The sequence below is a fragment of the Dermacentor variabilis genome, chromosome 1 (genome assembly GCF_050947875.1).
Source record: "Dermacentor variabilis isolate Ectoservices chromosome 1, ASM5094787v1, whole genome shotgun sequence".
Taxonomy (NCBI): Eukaryota; Metazoa; Arthropoda; class Arachnida; order Ixodida; family Ixodidae; genus Dermacentor; species Dermacentor variabilis.
This window is the reverse complement of record NC_134568.1, coordinates 100,199,643-100,223,226: the sequence shown is the minus strand read 5'-3', so window position 1 is coordinate 100,223,226 and position 23,584 is coordinate 100,199,643. Positions and strand designations below refer to the sequence as shown.

Here is a 23,584-nt window from a genome sequence, read left to right as displayed (position 1 = left end):
TACAGAGCCTATGCTTCAGCTCGGATACGCGAGGTAGGTAAGATGCGCTGTGTGTGTCTCCATCGTCAGCCCCTAATGTTTAGATGGGCTATAAATACGCAAATATGAACCAACAAGGTCAATTAAGTTTTGGCCTTGTTGGGTCTTTCTTTTTTATTGAAATGAAAATAAAAGAAAGAGACTTAGTCACCTTGCAATGGTGACGGCTACTGCTTTTCTCATAGCAGAAATAACAATATTAAAAAAATAATGTAGAAAAATGAAAAAAAAAAATTATGGAAAAAAAATCACTTCATAGGCTGAGAAAGCCACAGCACAGTCCTATACGCCTATGAACATCACAGTGTAAAAGTCAATTGCAAGTTGCACCACAATGAGTTCGTAAACAGTCGCAAACACACACAAACGGCCATGATGTAGACTTCGATGAGCATATAAACAGATGAAGAATTACAGTGTTAAAATAATTCATGCAAAACAACAAAAAATGTATAACACGTAATATACAAGCACTAATAATTCAAATAATAGAAGAAGGTTTTAGTGACATCGTGTGATTATTCAATGCAATGCCTAGTATTTGTTCAGAATGCATGTGTCTGCATAAAAATGTTCAATTGCGTTCAATGCTTTTCGCTGTGCTATTTTCGATGGCCATGGGCCCAGCAATTTTGCGAGTGAGAAAGGCCGGTGAGGATCGATGAAGTGTAGCTCTTGTTCTAGCTGCTGTCTTTGTATCTCGTATATGGGGCATTCGAGGAGTAGATGGCGAACATCCTCATCGTCGTGGCCACAGGAGCAAGCTGGGGAAGGAGCCCGTTTGATGCGATGTCGGCTCACGGCGGCAAGCCAACAGTGGCTGACGTCGACGCCATTCCGCAATCACACGGACTGATTCGCAGCCACGGGCGCTCAAAACAGGAAAGCATTCGCCGTAATGTGTAAAGCGACACCTCTCAACACTGGTGATACTTGCACTAAAGGTCCAAAACGACGCTGAGGAGACTTAAGATATAGATAATCATGGGTGAAAGCAGCTGCAGCACTGAGCTGACGCTTCCCGGCACCATCCGGCAGTCGCATACAGTCATACGGCTGCCGCCAGCAGGAAAGTTTCTGTCTCGATGCGTAGCCGATGCCTCTCGACACTGGTGAGAATAGCATGAAAGTGGCAAGACGACTCTGTGAAGGCCGAAGATACGGAGATACACAGATGTAGATAGCAACCAACGTTTTTTGATCTGTTTGTTGATAGCAACAGCAGCGCTGAGCCGGCTGAGGCTGAGCAATGACAGTCCAGTATGGCGTCGCCGTCAAGCAGACTCTAGGCGGCTCCAGTAGTCCAAATATGGTGGCGCCCATGGAAGCTTCAGTGCAAAGGTCTATATAATGAAAATGTTTAGTTAAAGGGATGCATACCTGGCTCATAGTAGCTGCTGTTTAATGAGTCTTGCTATTCAGCTGGCAAATTGTTGTATGGAAAATCAGGCTTGCAGCAGAAAAGTCAGTTGTCGATTTTGATGCAGTTTATCATGCCTTATTGGGAAAACAGCATGTACGTTACTGACATGGCATTGCACTGAACAGCACGAATAGTCATGGAACCTTCACATACAACTAGTGTTGATGGTATGACAAGGGTGACTGATCCGCAAAGTTTTATAACATTTTCTTATCCTATGACTAAAATGACCAGATGCCTAGAAATTGTCATTTACACTGACCCTGTAAATTTTTAATCGTTCATACTTAAGAGCAACAGTGCTCCTTAGAAAAGGGCATATTTAGGAACATTCTGCTCTTGTGCCAAGCTCATTTATTTCTGCATTTTGTATTTTAGGGATCAACATTTTTTAGCCACAATTTGAGCAAATAAAAAAATGGTATCTTCGCACAGTTGCAGATAATTCTATCACTATTTTTATTGTATGTGTACAAATAAGGTTTGTTTTCCCTCCTTGAATTCTGACCTTCAGCACCGTTCAAATCCTTGAATTGTCCTTGAATTTCAGGTCAAATGTTATGTACGAACCCTGAGAATGGTACAGTTGAGCTAGGAATAGCAGATGAAAACAGATGCAGAGCCAGATGATTAATTACTAACTTAGTAAAGTGCACAAGAGTATGCCACTGTCTCCAAAAGCCTCAAGGTCTGTTAGTGTACAACTGTCTTCTGACATTCTGCTTTAGTTGTGTAGTAGAGATGCATGCGCTTCAAGGGCTACATTTCAGTAATGCGCGGTAAATCGTGCAGCACTTGAGAAGAATCTTACTTTTTTCTCTGTGTTTGTGTGTGCATGCTTTTTTTAATGCAAGGTTAAACTCCCAGTACATGTACATTAAAAGGCGATCACATGCACATGTTAGTATTAAATTAAGGCAACAGGTTGATTCTGTTGCGGTGTGGAGCAACCACATGTGTGCAACATCGAAAAAAGAAGTAGGGACAAATTTTCGTTGCCCGTATAAATAAAATGTAAACAATTTCAAATGTGCAAATGGTTTAACCAAAGTGTATACTTGGCATAGTTTTCAGTGGCGAAGCGCTGCACATTGCCGGCATTCAACGCTGTGATGCCACCTGATAAGTAGAAAAAAAAATGCTTTTGCTTTTCTGGGTGGCATCTTGCGCCTCATAGGGTATAAACAAACAGGTGTTTCAATAGCGTCAAAACATCACCAGTGCTTTGTCTTCAGAGTGAGATAAGACTAAGCTACCACTAATTTTACGATTTATTTATTGCTGTTGCGTCGGAAACGAGGTAGCAAGAGTGTATTCATATCGAAGCAGGCGGCCTGGATAGTTTGGGTGCTGCCGAAGCTACTGTGGGGTGGCTTCGGTGTGACAGGCAAAACAGTTTAACTGGCCAAAAACCAGCATCTGGCATCACCCTCTGTGATGGCCATACTTGTTGCCATCGGTTTAAAATCACATGCATATGGTTGAGCCTTAAATGTTCATGTTTCATCATGGGGCGTGTGTGTACAGGACTCTGGGCACCCCTACCGAGCAGACTTGGCCAGATGTTGCCACACTTCCCGACTACAAGCCAAGTTTCCCCAGCTGGAAAGAAAACATCCTGCCCACCCTGCTGCCTGACATGGACAACAAGGCCATAGACCTGCTCAATGTAAGCGCAGTTTCTGCCTTGGATACTAGGCATGTGCAACTAGAACTTTTTTGCTTGAGTATTTCCGAATTAAAGTGTGTGTTCATACACTAATATAGTAAATACAGTAGAACTACTTCATATTATTATGGTAAATGTAATGCATGAGTGGAAGATGTCTGGGCAGAGAACACGAGGAAGAGAAGGACATTTTGCCTCGTCTCAGGCTCGCCTTGATTCCTTTTAAGTAAACACCATTTATTTCATGACTTAACAGTTTTGGCGGAGGTTGTGGGGTAATTGAAGTAATGACGGACCCGGAACCATTTATTCTTGGCCGGAGTCATCGCCTTGCCGGTCTACCACCTTTGCCAGCTGGCATGTCCAACAACGGAGACGGTCAGGGTCAGACACTATCGACCAACTAACCAATGTTGTCTTCGCACTCACTGACACTGTTCTGATGTGGTTTGAAAATCTCGAAAAATGATTCACGACGTGGGAGAGTTTTCATCGTTGAGCTAAAGAAATGCTTAGGTGATTCAGACGCAAAAAAGAAGCGCGCAGAACACACCCTGGTATAGAGAGCACAGCTACCAGATGAGACTTGCACTGCCTATATCGAGGAGATTTTGAAATTGTACAAGCAAGCCAACGCAATAATGTCAGACGAAGACAAAGTTGGGCACCTACTTAATCAAGGGCATAGCAGATGTCTACAATTCCCTGATCGGCAAGGACAGTTTCGCTTCAGTGTCTGATGTCATCAAGCACTGCCGTACGTTTGAGGCACTGAAGATGCACCGAATAACATCAAAGTTTGGCTGATTGGCCAATGTTACCACTGTGGCCAGTATCGACATAAGCTCTTCATTTGACCTGGCATCGACCATAAGAGAGATTGTCCATGAAAAGTTATACAGGTGCGTCACCCGCCTGATGTTTCTGATGCCTCCTTTTCGCAAGCCCCGGCCACTTCTCCGCCTCCGAATGTTTGGCATCCGTCTGTCATTGTCGCAGATTTATCAGAGTACCGACGCGCACCGGCATCGAGCAGCAACTACTCTTCGGATACCCAACTTGAACCTTGCCCTCATTATGCACGTTCCTGTGGATGTCCCACGAGTACCGGTGCTCTGCGTTACGACCCAGTCGCTCGTTCTAGGCAGGCTGAAGTACTTGACTGTTCTGATGACCACCGGAGAAGCCGTTCACTTCCTATGTGCTACATCTGCGGCGTTCTTGGCCACATATCCCAATTTTGCCCTCATCGACAAAGGCTCCGGTACGATCAACTTGCATCCCTGGCGCCTAACACCCAATGGCCTTCAATGGCGTAATCTTCTTTTGGCAGCGACTTTTGGCAAGTAAACTTCTGGAACGGTTCCTCCGCTTCCGACCGTCTTGTGACGCCGCCTCCTACTCCTCAATTGCACCGGTCTCCTTCACCACGGCATCGTTCAAGGTCACCACCGCCGGAAAACTAGTCTGCGGCTAATGGAGGTGACGTAGCTGGAGATTCGCTGGTGAAAGATATGCCTCCGCCTCTTTTTATGTTAAAGAACAAAGTGGAAGTCCTTGTTGATGGTGTGTCTACAATGGCGTTAGTGGACACTGGTGCTATTGTTTCTGTGATGAGCCTTGCTTTTAAAAGGTTATTAGGATGTAAAGTGGTCTTTCAATGGAACCAAGTGGCAACATTTTGTGCTATAAGTGGGGATTCATTGCAGCCTATTGGTGTTTGCACTATGCAAGTGTCACTGGGTGGTCAAGTTTTCATGACTGAATTCACCATTCCCTGCCGATCCTCTCAACATGTTATATTAGGTATTGATTTTCTACAGATATGCGGTTCCACAGTTCATTGCCGAACAGGCAAGAACTTTGTAAATGACATTTCGTAGGAGGTCAGGCAGGATGCTCCAAGCGAGGACGGTGCATTTCATGCCTGTGAGGACACTCTCGTGCCTGCTTTGTCTGCTGTGTGTATTCTGGTGGGCTGTGCTAGTAGCAGTCATCAGGCCTTCGACGCCACAGTAGAGCCTGCGCATTTAACGTGCATGAAGAACAACACTTTTCTACCACATTGTCTTCTGTCTGTGGCTAAGCGGTGCTCTAAATTATGGATTGTCAACCCTTCAGGCAAAACCGCAGTGGTACCTGCCGGCATGAAGCTTGCTATCTTCAAAGAGCACAAGTCGACGCCAGTCACCGTACTTGCAGATGTTTCACATAAATGAGTAGGCACTTGTTCAGAAGACTCAAAGATTCTTCCTATCATCAGCAAGTCAGCCGGCATGGACAAGCGTCATTCATTAGTGAACATTCTAACTAAGCACTTATGTGTCTTCGACTTTGGCCAGGAGGATAACGTGCCGTCCATGCCTGCGTCTCGAACCAAGCCCGGAATTAACACGGGGTCGCCGCAGCCTATTTGACAAAAACCCTATTAAGTATCACCATCGGAGTGCAAGATTATTGGCGAAGAAGTTCGCAAAATGCTACAGAAAGGATTAATGCAGGAATCCTGCAGCCCGTGGGCTGCTCCAGTTACAATTGTGAAAAAGAAAGATGTTACTTGGAGATTTTGCGTAGATCACCGCCGTCTCAACTTCATTACCAAGAAAGACGTTTACCCTCTTCCAAGGATAGATGATGCATTGGACTGCCTTCATTTGGCGTCGTACTTTTCATCTGTTGATTTGCGATCAGGTTACTGGCAAATCCCAATGCACCCGGCCAACAAAGAAAAAGCGGCATTTATTACCCTGGATGGCCAGTTTTAGTTCAACGTCATGCCGTTTGAGCTCAGCAACATACCCGCAACTTTTGAAAGATTTATGAACACCATTCTTCGAGGCCTTAAATGTGATATTTGCATGTGCCAGCTAGATGACGTTGTCATCTTGGGAAGCACTTTTAAAGAGCATAACTGGCGCCTGGAAGTAGCCTTAGGTTGCATCAAACACACCGGCCTAGTACTCAATTTTAAGAAATGTCACTTCGGTTAGCAGCAGACATTGGTGCTTGTCCATCTTGTAGGCAAGGATGGTAGAAGGCCTGACCCACAAAAGACAGCAACTGTTGAAGCGTTTAAGCCTCCTTGGTCTATTAAACAGCTTCATAGTTTCCTAGGCCTCTACTCTTATTTCCCCCGATTTATACCCGCTTTTGCTGATGTTGCCTATCCCCTGATTGGTTTGTTGCATCAGGACACCGCTTTTGATTAGACGCATGAATGCGACGCTTCTTTTCGTCAACTGGAGTTCCTACTGACGACGGGCCCCATTCTTCGGCATTTCAACTCAGCCACACCGACAGAGATCAACACTGATACGAGTGGCATGGGCGTTGGTGGAGTCATCGTTCAACGATGCGACCAGAAAGAGCACGTCATTGCTTATGCGAGTTCCACGCTAAGTGAGCCTGAACGCAGTTACACCCATTATGAAACAAGAATGCCTAGCAGTCGCTTTTATTGTGTAACGTTTCCGCTCATATGTGTTTGGGCGTCCATTTACAATCGTCACGCATCATCGTCTGTTGTGCTGGCTTGTTAATCTCTGCGATTCCTCTCGTCGTCTCACGCCTTGGGCTCTAAGTCTCCAGGAGTAAAACTTAAGTTTCATACAAGGGTGGTCGCTGACACGCTGATGCAGACTGCCTTTCGAGAATGCCACTAAACGCGACACTTTGTGATGGACTTTGACCACCTTATTGCTTCTTTGGCGCCAGCATTTCCTGATAAAGAGACCTTTGAGAAGGAGCAGCGAGAAGACCTCACCTTACAGCCGCTCTGCATGACCCCACAACAACCCGAGGCTTTTGTGTTCATGATGGCCTCCTCTACAAAAGGAATTTTGCAAACACTCGTGCCCGCTTCCTTGTTGTGCCAGAGAAGCTACGCTCCACTATTCTGCGGGCCATGCACAACGATCCTATCTCCGGACATCTAGGAGCAGCACTTACATTTCATCGTGCCCAAGATCAGTTTTACTGACTCCGAACGCGTCGGTCGACTGAAATGTATTTGGCCGGTTGCACTCAGTGTCAGGCTCACAAGCACTTAACTACCACATTAGCCGGACTCCTACAAACACTGACGCCTCCTAGCTCTCCTTTCGAGCAAGTTGGAATTGATTTCGTGGGTCCCTTTCCGAGCTCATTGAAAGGAAACCGTGGGATCATCATAGCTGCCAATCGTCTGACCCGGTACTGCAAGGCCTTACCATCTGAACTACCAGATCGTTCTCCGCTACGGCCCTCCTCGAGTCATCATTGTCGACCGTGGCTGCCAGTTTACTGCAGATGTCGTAGAAGAGGTTCTTCGATTGTGCGCTTCCAGCTTTTGCCATTCGACATCGTATCACCCGCAAACAAATGGGCTGACCGAGCGTATCAACCGCACACTGGTGAACATGTTGTTCATGTACATCGCATCAGACCATAAAGACTGGGATAAAATTTTGCCCTTTTTACATACACCTTTCACATTGCAAAGACTGAAAGTACTGGCTGCAGCCCGTTTTTTCTCCCCTACGCTCGTCTGCTGCACTACACACTGGACACCAAATTTTCTTTCTCAAGCCACGACGATCTCTTCAACGGCGAGACTCTTTGTTTTGCTGAAGAAGCTCGATGCTTGGCCAGTATGCGTACTCTGGCTTCAAAAGCATGGTACGACAGGCACCTTGGGGATGTCTCCTATTCTCCAGGGGATCTAGTCCTGCTGTGGTGTCTGGCGCACAAATGTGGCCTGTGTCAGAAACTTCTCGCCAGCTATGAAGGCCTATCGTTGTTGACAAGCCCAGTGAGGTAAACTATCGACTTGCGCGTCTCACCGCAACTGGACGACGCTCCGCCAAGACTGAGGTTGTACACGTCGCTCGTCTGAAGCATTTCACTCGGAGGACTTAACTGACTCGTCCGGCGGGTTTCGTCTAGGAAGGAAGAAGTATTACAGTAAATGTAGCGTATGAGTGGAAGAAGTGTGAGCAGAGAACACGAAGAGGAGGAGGACATTTTGTCCCGTCTCAGGCTGGCCTTGTTTCCTTTTAAATAAACCCTGTTTCTTTCGTGACGTAACAATATGTTCTGGTAAAAAAAAAAAACGCAAGAAAAAACATACTAACAGAGAAAATGTACAATCCGAAGTCACTAAAAAATTCGGCATACTCAAACTGTAATTCACATCAACATAATAAGTAGAACCTCGTTCATATGTTCCCGTTACGTACATTTTCCCAACGCCGACGCTCGCAATCAAAAACACAAAAAATGACTTGGTAGAGTTATGCTCATTTTTTACCAGTTCATATGTTCCCGGAAAATATTTTTCCGCACCAACGTTCAGTACATCGCCAAACTACGACCTTATATGTTTTCTAGCCGCTAGATCCCATGTAAACAAGAAAGTGTGTGAGGCACGCGTGATCAAGAACAGATCATCACTGCCGATCCCATTGTGATAAGCACCTTCACCTATCTGTTTCATAGCGCGTGGATCTGTCAGAAGCGTAGTGCACACTTTTAATAGGTGAAAAGCAAAACGCGCCGCCCTTCCCTGCTGCAGACTGCGATTGTATAGGGTTTCCGGCTGCTAAATCACATGTGAACAAGAAAAGGCGCAAGGTGCGCGCAATTGAGGACAGTATATAGCCACCCGTCTCGTGTGAAAACAATGGCACGCACAATTTCTTATTCTGGTAGCAGCAAATCTCCAACCGGGTTGTCGCACGCTGCATTCACTGCCATTGCTGCCAAAATCCTATAATGATTCGCATATTCATCTGTCTGTTTTACAGCGTGCGATTCGTAGTGCCATTGATAGCGTACTGCATGCTTTTAGTAGGCGATAATCTAAATGCGCTGCCATTCCCTGCTGCAGGCGGCGCGATGTGGGCATCACGTTTCGCTTCAGCAGCATCCGGCGTCTCGTGCCACAACGATCCGCGTGACACTTTGCATTACATAGATGTCAACAATAGTTGAGTCTTTCGAAATTTTTAGTTACTTTAGATTGTTTTTTTTTCCTGGTTAGTACGTTTTTTCTCACATTTTTTTCCCCCCCTCACAACTTGAACGAGGTTCTGCTGTACAAATAGTTTTGCAACTCATTGCAGCACGAAACTCCAACAGTCTGGTTGGGCTCGAGTGACCCCAGACGCGCATAGTCGTTTTATTTATTTATTTATTTATTTATTTATTTATTTATTTATTTATTTATTCATTCATTTATTTATTGCAAAAACCCTCAATCGCCAAAGCTTTAAAGAGGGGAGTGGGGTTACAATCGAAAACGCCATTGAAAATTCAGGAAAAAGAAAGGTGGTAACATTATACAAATGGGGTCAAAAAATATAAGAACACTGGAAAACATTAATTATAACACAGTACAGATGGCCTGACATTAAACAAGTATAGTGTCTAGTAAGCTGAAAAGAAAAAAACAAACACCAGCAGATGCCAGATGAGTATATAATGTAAGGTGCCCAGTGAACGTGCACCATGCAGATATTTTGCAGACATATATGATACGTATTGGAACAAGAAAAATAAATATACCAGGTATTATTATCGCAAGAAAAATATTCATACAAGCATTTTTGAAAAAGCATACTATTGGGCAAGAGAAGCAGTGCAATAGAAGCCGGCAGGTGGTTCCAGTCTATAGTAGTTGCGTGGCATGAAAGAATTGGAGAAAGTTTTTGTATTGCAGCAGATGCAGCCGACATTATTCTTGTGGTCAACCCGAGACTAACAATAGGTGGATGTTGAAATGAGTTGGTCTCTCAAAGACATGCAATTGTAAATTTTATGGAAAAGATGAAAGATGGAAAGCCTTTCTGTGTAATGACAGCGATGGCAATGATAAGCTCTTTTTCATTAGTGTTATGCAGGCTGTGCGGTTATAATTAGAAAGGATAAAGCAAGTTGCATTATTCTGAAGATGCTCAAGGGCTTGAGATAGGTTAGCTTGGTTTGTCCCAGATTGAAGCTGCATACTCTTAATTTTGATCACAGTTGTCTTATATGTGAGTATTTTTAGAGAGTCGGGTGCTTCACAGAAGTTTCGCCGAAGATACCCTAACATGCAGTTAGCATTACAGATTATTGAGTGAATGTGGGGTTCCAAGTCAGGGTAGCAGGTATGAGAACACCAAAGTACTTAAAGGAAGATACTGCCTCTTGTGAAATATTAAGTTGTAAGACTGAGGACAAATGTTTCGGCCGTGAAACACGCATTAGTTTTCATTTGCTAAGGTTAAGTTCAGTTTCCCAAGTTCTACACCAAATTACAACAGAATTAAGGTCAGCTTGTAAGGCCTGCTCATTACTGAGTTCACGGACTTCGCAGTAAAGAACGCAGTCATCTGCATATAAGTTCATTCATTAAGACACTTAGTTAAGCAAGTCATTAACATACATTAGAAAAGTAACGGACCTAAAACAGAACCCTGAGGAACACCAGATGTTACCTCAGATAGTGGTAAATCGTGGTCGTTAATAGTAACATACTGAAAGTGATTTGTAAAAAAACAGTCATAGTAGCAGATTAAGATCCACATTAAGTAAGGACAGCTTATACATTAATTTATGACTTGCATGTCAAACGCCGTGGAAAAATCGAGAAAACTATAATCAGCACGGGAACCTTGATCTAGTATAGCATGCAGCGAATGCGTGAGAAGTTGCGTTTTGCAGGAAAATGAGTGTCGGAAGCCATGCCGTGATGATGTGGAAAAGGCATTACTTTCAAGAATGGTAAAGAGTTGCGAGTATAATATATGCTCCAGTATTTTGCAGGGAATGCTAGTTAAGGAAATGGGTCTGTGGTTAAGTGGTGAGTCTGTTAACAGATTTATATATCCTAACGGCCTTCTCGGTTTTTCATTGCTGGGGTGAGGTGCCATTGTCCAAGGATTGCTGAAAAATTTTTGCCAGGAAGATGGAGGTGTAAACTTTAATTTGTTTTAGGAGTATTGAGTTGATGCGGTCGGGCCCACGGGATGATAATTTTAACGAATCAACTATGTTCACCATGCCAACAGAATCAATAAGAATAGGAAACATCAGAGAGAAATCAAGATTAGACGCATCCGGAGTGTCAACTTCCAAAACTGAAGAACAAAAAATGATACTAAATGCATTGTTAAACACTAGAGGGCAATCCTTTGCAAAAGGATAGAAAGTTGGGCGAGTTGGTACGGTAACATATTTTCGGATTGTAGCGCGAAGTGACACCACACACAGACGAGAAGACAGGACGAGCAAAAAAGGAAATCCTTTGGCAAGACTGGCTCGCTAAATTCATCGCAAAGAGAAATATCACATTTCTGTTTAGTGAACCAAAACTTCTTGGGATTATTCAACAGCATATTTGGTAATCTGTCGCCAAAGAAATGCTCTTTAGCAGTGCAAACAGCGTTAGTATACTCTGTGGCTACAGAAAAATACGAATCCCGGCGAGCATCTGTTTGTCCCGACTTAGCCAGACAAAAAAGGTGCTTTTTCTTGTTTGAAAGTCGGGCAAGAGTTCGGTTATACCGTAGTGCTCTAGCATTAATTCGCATATTCTTCGCATTTTTTAGTAAAACAAATCCCAGTTTTCTTGAACCAAACGCTTCGAAAGCTTCGCTAAGCTTACATTCTTGCTCCTCGAATTCAGCCTGAGTCGGCAGCATTTTAGCGGGAAGTTTTGCCATGGTCGCTCAGCGAGAATCGTTGCAACATGAAACTCTGATGCCCGTAGAGCTTGTGGGGCTTGAGTGACCCGAGACACCCATTGTTTTAAAGGGGCCATGACCAGTAGCGTAGCCAGAAATTTCGTGCGGGGGGGGGGGGGGGGGGGGGCTCACAATGCAGCTCGGCCTCCTCCCAAGAGGAAACATTAGGTCGGATGCTCCTCTCTAAATACATGTAGAAGGAGAATTCGTTTTTCTCGGCAACCACTTCACCACATTTGATGAGATTTGTTGCATTTAAAAGAAAAACTTAAATTCTAGTGATTGTTTTAAATTTTCAATTTAGGTCGTCAATATTTTATTGAAAAGTGACAAAAATAGAAAATTTTCAGAAAACGAAACAATGAAGTTTAGAACTCTGTAATTCAGCAATGAAAACTGACATCACAATTCTGTGAATTTCACATAATAGTACATCTACAGCGGACTAAACTGATGTTACACATGAGTCTCAGAAAGTTAAGTATTATGGAAATATGGCTTTTGCAGAACCCTTGTACATAACCTAACCAATTCACATAATATGCAAATAGACATATCGAATTTGTCCGCTTTGAATGGCGTAATGGATGCCGTTTACAGAACCGCGATATCTGTGCAGAGCTATTAATTTGTAAACTTTGTGCTTCTATTTTTTTCGAAGTTTTGAATTTTTCAAAATATTTTAAACAAAGTTCGGGCCCTAAATCGAAATTCCGCTTCCAACAGACACTAGAATTTAACTTGCTCTCTCAAATGCAACAAATTTAATTAAAAGCGATTCAGGAGTTATCTCAGAAAAGCGTTTCTGCGTTTTACAAGTATCTGAATAGGTCGCGTCGGAGTTGGGCCCGAGCTATAGCTTCCTCTTAAGCAATTTGCCTAGGGATCAAATACATGAATAATAACTGCATTACCATTGCCAAAGATGCTGCTAACAAATTCTTGAACGCTACGCACTGTCAACACAAGTAAAATATATATTTTTGCATAAAAGATTAAACTCGTATGTGCCAAAAATTGTGCCCAACATAACTGATGTCAATGCTTCCATGTTTTTTGTCTATTTAGTAAGTAAAGAAAATATCACACGAACTTTAGAACTACATCTGTTCGAAACCAGCAAAGCAGTGCATGCCGCTGATATGAAAAATGTAAAGGCCATGAAATGAACAAGTTGAGGACAAATATGTTAGTGAAACTTTGTCATTCAAGATCCTTGTTTACATTCTTGTAGATATTCAACGGCCAGTGAAAAATATCAGTGACTCTGTCATTTGTTCCAATGTATTACGCAGGAGCAGCTGTCACCGGTCGTGTATCGTGAGTAATTGCACCGAAATTATAGTCGCAACAGAGAGCACATATAAAAAGCAGGACTTCTGCAGAATATACGAGGGCGAGTCAAATGAAAGTGAGCCAATGTGAATATACGACAAATGGGGTACTTTATTTAAAAGTAGCCTCCATGAGCATTTAGACATTAGTTCCATTGACTAATGAGTCGCGTAATGCCCGTCTCATAAAGCTCCTTGGGTTGTTGCTTCAAAACGTCTGCAACTGACTTTCACGTCATCGTCCGAGACTAATCTGGTTCCCTTGAGCTGTTTTTTCGGTTGCCCCAAAATGTGGAAGTCGCAAGGTGACAGCTCTGAGCTGTATGGCGATGTTGCAGCGTTTCCCGCTTGAACTTTGCCAATTTTGTATTAACCACATCAGCGACATGGGGACGGGCATTGTCGTAGAACAAGATGACCCCACTCATCAATTTTTCACATAGTTTGTTCTTGATTGCGACATGCAGCCGATCCGGCATTTCACAATATCGGAAACAATTGATAGTCTCTCAAGATTTACCAAATTCTATCAGTAATGGCCACTCACGATCAAAAAATAAAAGTCAACAACACCTTTCCAGCAGAAATGACGGCCTTTGCTTTCTTTGGGGGCGGTAAATTCGAATGTTTCCATTGTAAGCTTTGCCATCGTGTTTCAGGCTCGTAGTAGTGGCATGATGGTTTGTCTCTGATCACAATTGCAGACAAGAAATCGTCACCCTTATTGTGATACCGGATCAGATGAGTAAAGGCAGTGCCGAACTTATCCGTATTCTGGCGGTGGTTCAAAATCTTGGGCATCCATTGCGCACACAAGAGCCGATAACCGAGATGTTCATGAATTATGGCGGGAACGGTGACGGTGAGCCGAACCATGACTGATGTTTACATGCTTTGCAGTTTATCGATGCTTATCCTCCGTTCTTGTGTCATCAGCTCATCAACCTTTGCAATTTTGTTAGGGGTGATTGCACGATGGCTTAGGTCCGGTCTGGGATCGTCTTTGCAACTTTCACGTCCTTCTTTGAACCGTTTGCTCTAACGCTTCACAGTGGCCAATGAAATCAATGTTCAATGTACACGGCAACCATACGGTGACTAATTTCTTTTTGGGAAACATCTTCAGCTGTCAAAAACCTCACAGCACCACGCTGCTCAACTTCTCAAGCATCCATTACGTCATGCAACCATGTTCAACCCAGTGTATGAACGCATTAAACATTTATCCTCACACCTGCCCTCGTACATTAGAAATGCAAAGATACAATGGAATATACAAATGCGAAGATACAGCTTGATAAAGGGCCAAAAGTGCCACTGGAAACAAAGTTCACTGCACGTATGCACAAAACCTCGCAACAAAATATCTAAATATACTTATAAGTATCCAATAAATCTATGTATCTAAGAAAAAGTCACGGTGTATAATGGGTCAAACAAGGCAAATAAACATGTTGCGCAATCACAGATTCACAGAATCCTAAGCCCCATAAGCCCCCCCTGGCTACGCCCCTGGCCATGACATGGTCACCCAACAATTTGCGGTTTTCTGCAAGAAATTACAATAGAAGGTCTATTATGGCTATACACATGTAAAAACTGGGCAGTAAAAGCACATTTCTATCCAAAATATGAGTTAGAACTTGCCGGTTCAAAGCCCTACCCTCCGGCACAGACTGCCATATTGCCATGCCATGTGTGACGTCATGTGCTGCATGGAACCGAGCCATCATCTGCTATAAAATCAGCCTCCGCATTATGTGAGGTTGGAGCATAGCTTCCATTTGCTGCCATATTTGCTCCAGATATTGCGTGCCATGTCTTGCACACCGCCAACTTCGCCTGACTGAGGAAGCGACGAATCTTTGAGTAGCAGAAGCAGTGCTCTCTTTTATAAGAAACAAAGAAAAGAAGACACAAAGTATTTGGATTTACACTTAATTTACAAAGCAATACAATCAATTATTTGCTTTGCTGTAATCTTACTCATTGTTATGCAGAATCTTCGCATGTATATTTTGTTTCTCATTGTTGCAGAAAATGCTGGTCTACAATCCTGCCAAGAGGATTTCAGCACGGGAAGCCCTCAAGCACCAGTATTTTGATTAAACCCCTGACAGACTGCTCAGCCTTTCCACATTTTAGGTTCCATTGAAAATACTTGAACTTTGGGAGCCCTGGCTTCTTTGTCCACGTTGAGGTAATGTATGGGAAGAGGGACCAACGAGTCAGCTATGTTGTCTCAAGGCATTACAGCAGCACGTTTTTATTCTATTTTAGATATTTTTTATAACTTTGTGTGTGTGCGCGTGTGTATGTGTAAATTTTATGCGAGATTGCGTGTATTTTGACTTTTCTATGTACAGCCTCCGTTAGACACATTAAAAATCCACACTGTACAGTTGTGTGCCTCATTAGCAGCACGCTACTATCCTTTTGCATGCGTGCTGTTGTAATTAAGACGATTTCCATAGGCCTAGCTAACTAGAGTTGAAAATGAACAGGCTGATCAAGTGGTGTTTTCACAGAAGTATGTTATAATTTCAGCTGCTAGAAATCACCAGATGTTGAAGTGGCTTGCTAGCCGTTTAGCTTCCTCATTGCAGCCTGCTGCACCCCCTATCCTCTTCCAGTCTTTTGTTCTTTTGGCTGTAATTATGTGCGATGTGTAAATTGAGCACAAGTCTAATGCTCCGAACTATTCTTACTTTTCCTATTAAGTTTCGTGAGAAACAAATTCACAATCGTTGACTACTTTATTCTCATTTGTCACCTGTTAGGGTTTTTTTGGAGCATTTTCCCTGCTTTCTTATTTGTCTTGCATGTCATGTGGCAGTATTTGCTTGCTGCATGAGTGATATATATATATTTTTAATTACTATCTTTCTCGAAGTTTGTCGCCCATGGCAAGTGTACTGGCTTGTTTTAAGTTAATTCTGCTGCTTTTGTGCATGTTAGCCAAGTGGCGTGCAGTGTACTTGAGCTTACAGTGTTCAACAGCAGCCTTATGACTGGCAAAGCTGTATAGGCAGGTGACCACGCTGCACAATTGACAAATTCTGGAGTGCTGCAATTTTTGTTTGTTTATTGACATTTTCAACCATACTTCAAGGGCATGCTTTGTCCTGATATGAGGAGATACACACCTGGAAATCAATATTTTTCCATGACCAAAAGGTTGGATGGCCTTCATGTTGCAATAAGGGCTAGCAAAGTTTTATTATATACATATCCCTGCCAAAAGACGATTCTGCAGTAAACCCCCATTATTGTGAAATCATCAGGACAGCAAATAAGCTCTGTTGTATAAGCTGTACTTAAAAATGTGTGGTGTCTCCTAAAGAGGTGTGACAATATAGTAAGAGCGCTACAACACTGGCATTAAAGTTTGTGTATCCTTGTTTCTGGCAAAGTGTCAATGGCATTCCTGTTGATAAGGAAAAAATTAGTGTAATTGTATATAAGACATTCAAACTGGGGTAAGCTAAAAGGTGGCAGTATAAGCCACAGTCCATCCCATCTCGGCTTTTTTCTTCTGGTGTTGTATGCCTTTGAATGTATACAATCAAGGCTGAGCTTCAACTTTCATTAAGTCACTGAACTGCCTTTTTACAATAAGAGCTGTTTCAAATACAAGGTTCCCTGATCATTTATGATTTGATGAAGCCTCCATATTACACTTTGGCAACCTGAAGTTTTTGCTGTAATGTCAAGTAGTCGTGACTTTACTATTGCCATGTCATTGTCACTGGCAATGCATTCTGTGTACAAACCATGACAACCAAGGGCAGAAATGTTTTGTACTAACATTCTTGCATTTTTATACTCCATGCTGGCTTATGTGAAGCACGTTTTTGTTCTTTGTGCTGAGTGGAATGTTCTCCCATCACATTGCGAGTTGATGGTATAAAAGTTTTTTGTTGCAGAATTGCAAAAACACCAAGAAACTTCGTTGTAATAGGGGTTTACTGTAACATATATCTTAAGTGGAATGCATGAAGCATTTCTGTGGCCTCATTGAAGGGAGCAGGAAGTTAGTTCAACAATCTTTTGCAAGTACAGCATTATATTCAAAACTTTTTTTTTGTTTTGACTGTTGGTGCCAATTACCCTGTTGCACCATTTTTCCTCGGCTTCACTGCATGTGCATGCTTGCAGTGTGACAGCCGAAGTGTTTGTGCCAATTATCCTCCACAGTATTTTTTTTCTTATACCATGTCCACAATCTCGGGAAATGTGCAGACCTGCACATGAGTGTTCCTGCCCATTTCTTTTCCATGCAGGCTGGTTGGATATGTTTGAGAGCTTTTCAGCAAACACTGCCACTTCTGCTCATTGTTATCCAGCAGTGAGATGTTCTTCGCTGTCAAATAAAAATTTCTTGCCTCCAACTTTCAACTCTATGCAGTATCTGCATTTTGCAGTCTCGGGCGACGTTGTAATCACATGGGCTGCATCTGCTTCAGTGGGTGTGGTGGTGGGAGTAGCCTGTGTGCTTCGCTGCCATCCATGTAGGCTTCAGATTCCAGCAGCATTTCCTGGCAGGGAACAAATACATATGAAAATATTTTGCAACATAGTCTTTCTAAAAGCAGAAAAATGGGCTCTGGTAGATGCCTAGGCAGCTCTTTGGAAAGTGCCATTTTTATCGTTAGCACTAGCTTTCTTCCTTATGGTAAGAGCATTTAATAGGCAAAGTAGGCAGAGCATTTAATAGGCAAAGTAGCAGCTTGTTCCATTGTACAGAGCCCACAAAATCTTTTGGGGCATTGCAAAACTGCAATCAGCTTGTAATGTTTTAAGGCATGAGCAAAGTGATAAATGACAAATTGAGAAATGTGTTCATTTCTTTCAGCAAAGCATGTTGAATAAAAAAGTGGCCACTGACTACCCACCAGCAATTGCTGTTTATCATTGTTGAACAGAAACTGATAACATAGCTGTGTGTGTATAAATTGTGTGTCATAAATGTGTAGCAGTGGGAGCTGCCCCTGTCAAGTAGTGGTCAGTAATTGCAGCTGAGGGCTCGGTCAAATGTTGTAGAGCCCTCCTTTTAGTCTCTCACTTTACCCTTGTTCCAATATAGGGTGAATATTGGTCTTCTGGTTAACCTCCCTGTCTTTTGCATCTCGTTTCATGTGTGAGAAGGTCTGCTGTTCAAACTTCAGTATGTATTAGCAGTGGCATGCGTAATAGTTGACAGCTAACATAAGGCCACGTGCCAGCCTTTGCACATGCTAGCTATTCCATGCAACCCCTGCCATGTGCAAGCACACTGCAGCTTGGCTAGAGGCTGATGGCTGAGAGGGGGGCATCATAAGCAATAGCACTCTGCCAAAACTTTCTAAAAGTGCTTCTTAGGGCATTTATTTAGCCATTTGGAGGTTGCTTTGAAGACCTACATATATATATATAACCTTAAATATAGAAAGTTGCTTCATTTTACTATTGTTACTTCCTTCGTTTTAGGGTAAAGCCTGACAATTCTCGTTTCTCGCACCCCGAACAAAATTTATGTAAATTGGTTCAAACCTCATTTCTCCCCGAATTTTGCCCCTTTTGTAAAGTATAATAAATTGAAATGTTAAAAAAACTAATGAATGTTGTCCACTTTCTGTGAGCAGGTGAGCAAGATTTATAATCTTGCATCAATATAGTATATGTGAAGTTTTATAATAGCTTATTACACAAGCGAAAACTGGCATACAATAAAGGTATAATCAGCGTGTGATTACCTTCAGTGAACGAACGCTTGCTCCCTTAATAGCTGCGTCTAAATGAATATGCAACAATGGCCTATTACATCACATTTCTTGCACATTGTGTAGTGTAGACAGCGGTAATGTGCTCTGAAGCAAATAACGCAGCACTGACGTTGCTGTGAATTGCAAACTGTAGTTGAGATGTTTGCCTAACTACATGATGCTCAAAGAAGTACGATTGATTTGTCTAGTTGGTGTTCCATTGATTCCGTTGCAAGAGTGTGTTCGGACCCAGTAAAACAGAATTACAACAAACACTAAAAAATCCCAACAGGTCTGGACAAAGAAATGCACTCAATGCACATGATATATCTACACCAAGTGCTTCTTTCCTTCTGCACTACTTTTTGTACTTTTTTTCCTATGTTATAAAAGTGCAGAGGACAGTGTAAAGAATGGATCGCTGATCCCATGTCTATTTGTTGTTTTTGGTAATGGTGGTTTCTTTAAAATATAATGCCCGACAACAAGGATTTGTAGAGATGAGTTTGTAGCATAATTTGCGGGCAGCTCTCCTTGCCACATGTTCATGTGAGCAATTTTGCTTGCTAAGTACTAGTGTTTTCGTCCGAAAGACAAGCATTGCTTGTGTAAATTGTTTTTCAACTTAACCAGAAAAATTCCAAACCTTGGTCTGCTTGGCAACAAAACAATTTCTGCCCGGTTCCCCTCTAAATATGGCACCCGATTTTTGCCCCCTGGATTAAAAAAATATATACATATATAAAACCCAAGAACAAGGGATCCTACTTAGGTGCTTCCGAGGGTCATATAAAGGGGCCCTGAAACACTTTTCTAACTAATCGTAGAATGTCCACTATTTAAGTACGCTGTCCCATGAATCTCTAGTCTCAAATTTTTCAAATCCTTCAACCACAAGTGGCGTTATCGCACCGATACCCGGCTTTCCCTCTTCGTTTCCTCGCCGCTACCATCACGGAGGCCGCATGCAGCAGGTGCAGCTGCATACAGTGCAACGATGAAATTATTTTTCTGTCCTTTTGAGATCGCAGATATGTATATTTTTCATTTATTTAACTCAAAATTAGCAATTATATGTATTACTGAGGATGTTCTTGTGATCATGTAATCAGCTAATGGCGTTGGTCAGCGAACTACTTTCAGTCAGCTTTCGATGACGACATAGTGGATGCAAGAGCAAGCACCTGTTGACTGTTTTTGACAAAAGATTGTAAATGCTCTGCCGCATGCGGCACAATAATATTTGAATTGCATGTTCACAGGAGCCTTCTTAAATTGGCTGGCAACATTTTTTTTAAACTTGTGTTCGATAAGAGTTTTAAGCCGCCCCTTAACATATGAAAGCAGCACGACATTATCCCTCGAAAAGTTATTTGAGGCGGTCTATACACAAGGTATTTCATCTAATTTGCACCAAGCTTTAGAAAATAAATTGTATTATGTGGATGCAGCCAACACAGTACTGTTCACTGTTGAGCAAATGAGGCTATTTTCCATGTTGAGCGTGATTTACTAAATAGCAAATTTTTAGCCTGACGTAAGTGTCAAACTCCTGTGAAAGTTGGAGAGCGTATTGGGAAATGTCCAAACAGTTTATTTCGATGACAGTATCTTGTGAATTTCATTTCGCTGAGGCTCCAAAAGTTTGCAAGATACCTGTCCAGGTGCTTAGGCCTAGCTATCTTACTGCCCCTCAAACATGCTACAACAAAGGACCATTGCTGCGTGCACATAGGTTGTATGAGTAGGCTTTAGATACTGTGATAGATGAAAATTGTCTTGACCTCTACTTTTGCCAAAGTAACTTGGCTGCTGAAGTGATAGAGCTGTGGGAGGTAGCAATCAATAGCTTATGACAACTCAAGCTGCCAGTGCCTTTTGTTATTGGCAGACTGTAAAGGACGAGGAGCTTGTGGTAGTCGATAGCAATGTATCCAATGCAATTTTCTTTGCAATCACCTCAAAATCGTAATTTTTGTTTGTGGCCTATTCCTATGAGGGCAAATCAAAGTCTTTGCCCCCCCCCCTTCCCCTTAGACAGCCAAATTACAGCTGTAAATGCAAAGTCAACATATCTATTCCCAGCGGTGGACCTTTCTGGGAGTGGCATGGCGCTGCTGTCAGTTGAAGATGGCAGTTGTGCTTCACATATCTACGGCGTACGAGCAATGAAGTGCGATTCATTTTCTATGGAGCAAGGGATGAATGCTCATCGAAATCCACAGGGAAATGGAGCCCACATGTAGGGAAAGGTGTCTCGCCTTGAGAAGTATGAGGTAGTGGTGGTGCGAGTTCGCAAAAAGGCCGTGAAGACTTGCATGACAATGAGTTCGGGGACGCCGCATGCATCACTCACTGGCAACATTCCCCATGTGAATTCAAAATTTAGTGCTGCGATGGGACAAATGCCTGAACCGGTGTGGGGACTATGTGGAAAAATATTGTAAGGTATGTAGAATAGTACGTATATTTGTAATTACCTGTATGTACCTTATCCTTGCTTATAAATATGGGCAAAGACTGATACGCCTTCGTACATTTGGTCTGCAGGCAACAGATTGTTCATTTGAAACCTGTATGAGGGTACAAGTGTCCTGTTGCATGGTAGTTATTCTGATTTAATGCATTTGCTTTGGAGCAGGGAACTGCACCATGAACGAAATCCTGCTACATGCTGCACGAAATTGTTTATCGCAGGTGTTGCGCCAGGCCTGCGCAGACACGCACTTGTCCCAAATCGGTAATACCTATTTTGTGCACACGAGAAGGCACCGCGCATCAAGCAACCCTTCTTCGCGACTCACCCTCACACGCTTTCCATCATAGCTACAGCATATGCGCTGTCCAGCCACGATCTTATCGCGCTTGGGCATTGTATGGAACCTCACGGCAATGCTGATGCCGATGATGACCGCGGAAATTCGCCTGGAGTGTCCATATAATTGCTATCGCAATAATTATGTTGCGTAATTATGGTGACGCATGGTTGTGAAGGCACAGCTGCTTGATGCGCCTTTCTCACGATCTCTTAGTGGCATATCGAAAAGTGCGTAAGGTGCATTTTATTATGACTAGGCATCCCCGACATTAAAAAATAAACGGAAATGGAACAAGGACTTAGTCACGGACACACGAGTCAGACAGCGCAGGTGCTGTTAAATTTATACCTGCAAGGACAATTTACATAATATAATTGTTTCATCTGGATTTGCACTGCTTAGTTGCGCTTCTGATAAGCTACCAACTTGCTCAGCTAGTAAATTCAAATGTAGGAATATATAGTGTCGATATAGTACAGACACCCAACTATTAGCATCCCGTGAGTGCCTTGCTAGGCACAGCCTAGAACGCACACAGTGGGCGTTCTTGAGCTTATCCTTGCGCACTATTATTAATGTGCGAAGATACAGCATAACGAATTGGGCAGCTGTGCGTATTCAATTCGTTTAGCAGAGGAAACGCTATAAAAGATCAAACATTTAGCAGATGAACTAAATAATGAAGCCAAGGACGGCTTGGAGGAGAGGGTAACTCTTTATTAAAATGCAGAAGTAACTGTGAATTAGAATTAAGTTTGTGCTTATCTGCATCTTGTGTAACAACAATAAAATGGAAAAGCAAGTTGAAGACACTTGCATCTTAGTACAATACACATTGAATGCAATGTTTCAGAAAGTACTAACTTAGAGCTTCCTCTTTACACAAGTGCAGTAAGTTACTGTTACAAAGATTTCTTTTTGTTTTTTGCTCCAGACCATATATTTCTTTGCCAAGCAGCAATTTTTCCTCCTCCAAAAGTGTCTCTTTCATCACTGCTAAAGCCACATCAGCATCTTCATAGAAAGATATCCCCAATACATTATACAACTTCTCAGTCTACAGTTATCAAGAAATTGCAGTCTGCTTCATAGGTGTTTCATTTGAACCAATACTTTAATATTTGGCTATTGAATGATTTAAGCTCTTCAAAAAATGCTCTTAGTTATTCAAGAGAATATAAGTAATACTGATTTGGTTGCATTTGCGTAATGTGCACCTGCCTTTATTTTCCCCCGTATTTGGCACAAGTAAACCGAGACAGCTGCCTGTATATCTGACTTTGTGCCTCTATATTTTTTCTTTTGTCTCTACATAACCTATACAACGTTCAATAGACAATAGCTGATAAAGGCGCAAGAATGCCAAGTCGTACTACTGCAGTTGATTTGTGGTATTTGTCCATAGACATCATAGCCTGTGTAGATAAGTGTCATAAAATTTTATGTGCGTTGTTGAGGTTGACCTACCATGGCCCGTGCAGCGACAGGCTTCAGCTGGAAGTCGACACGCTGGGCTTCAGTGTGGGGCCGGTACTCAACAATGACCTGCTTCTGGACAGGCATGTAGCCATGCCGATAAACACGGACTGTATATGTTCCGGGAATCAGCAGCCGCCAGTATTCTCCATTCTCGCCTGAAAGCAGAACAGGCAGATCCCTTGGGACACCTCTTCTAACTTGCACATTTTTCGGAGTCCTCCAACCAACTAGCCCAGCAACATGTTCTATTAACGTACTCCAACTGGAGTCGTAACTAGATAGATCAGACTGGTCATGTTGCTGAGTTTGTTAAATGGCACAAGTGGAAAGGCACAAAAATAGTCACTGTCTCACTACGAACTAGTTAATAGG

General features: G+C 42.6%; 2 protein-coding genes across 2 annotated transcripts in view; one reads left to right on the top strand and one right to left on the bottom strand.

Annotated features, from left to right (window-relative positions):
• Window positions 1–15,569, top strand: part of LOC142581801 (cyclin-dependent kinase 1-like) — a 48,860-nt gene extending 33,291 nt beyond the window's left edge. The window contains exons 6-7 of the mRNA XM_075691257.1: window positions 2,990–3,131; window positions 15,208–15,569. Of these exons, the coding sequence (XP_075547372.1) occupies window positions 2,990–3,131; window positions 15,208–15,279 (214 nt within the window). The 3' untranslated portion in view covers window positions 15,280–15,569. The remainder of the gene's footprint in view (window positions 1–2,989; window positions 3,132–15,207) is intronic.
• A 1,993-nt stretch (window positions 15,570–17,562) lies between these two features.
• Window positions 17,563–23,584, bottom strand: part of LOC142581792 (carboxypeptidase D-like) — a 70,018-nt gene continuing 63,996 nt past the window's right edge. The window contains exons 8-9 of the mRNA XM_075691247.1: window positions 23,201–23,367; window positions 17,563–17,708 (exon numbers count right to left, since the gene is read on the bottom strand). Of these exons, the coding sequence (XP_075547362.1) occupies window positions 17,613–17,708; window positions 23,201–23,367 (263 nt within the window). The 3' untranslated portion in view covers window positions 17,563–17,612. The remainder of the gene's footprint in view (window positions 17,709–23,200; window positions 23,368–23,584) is intronic.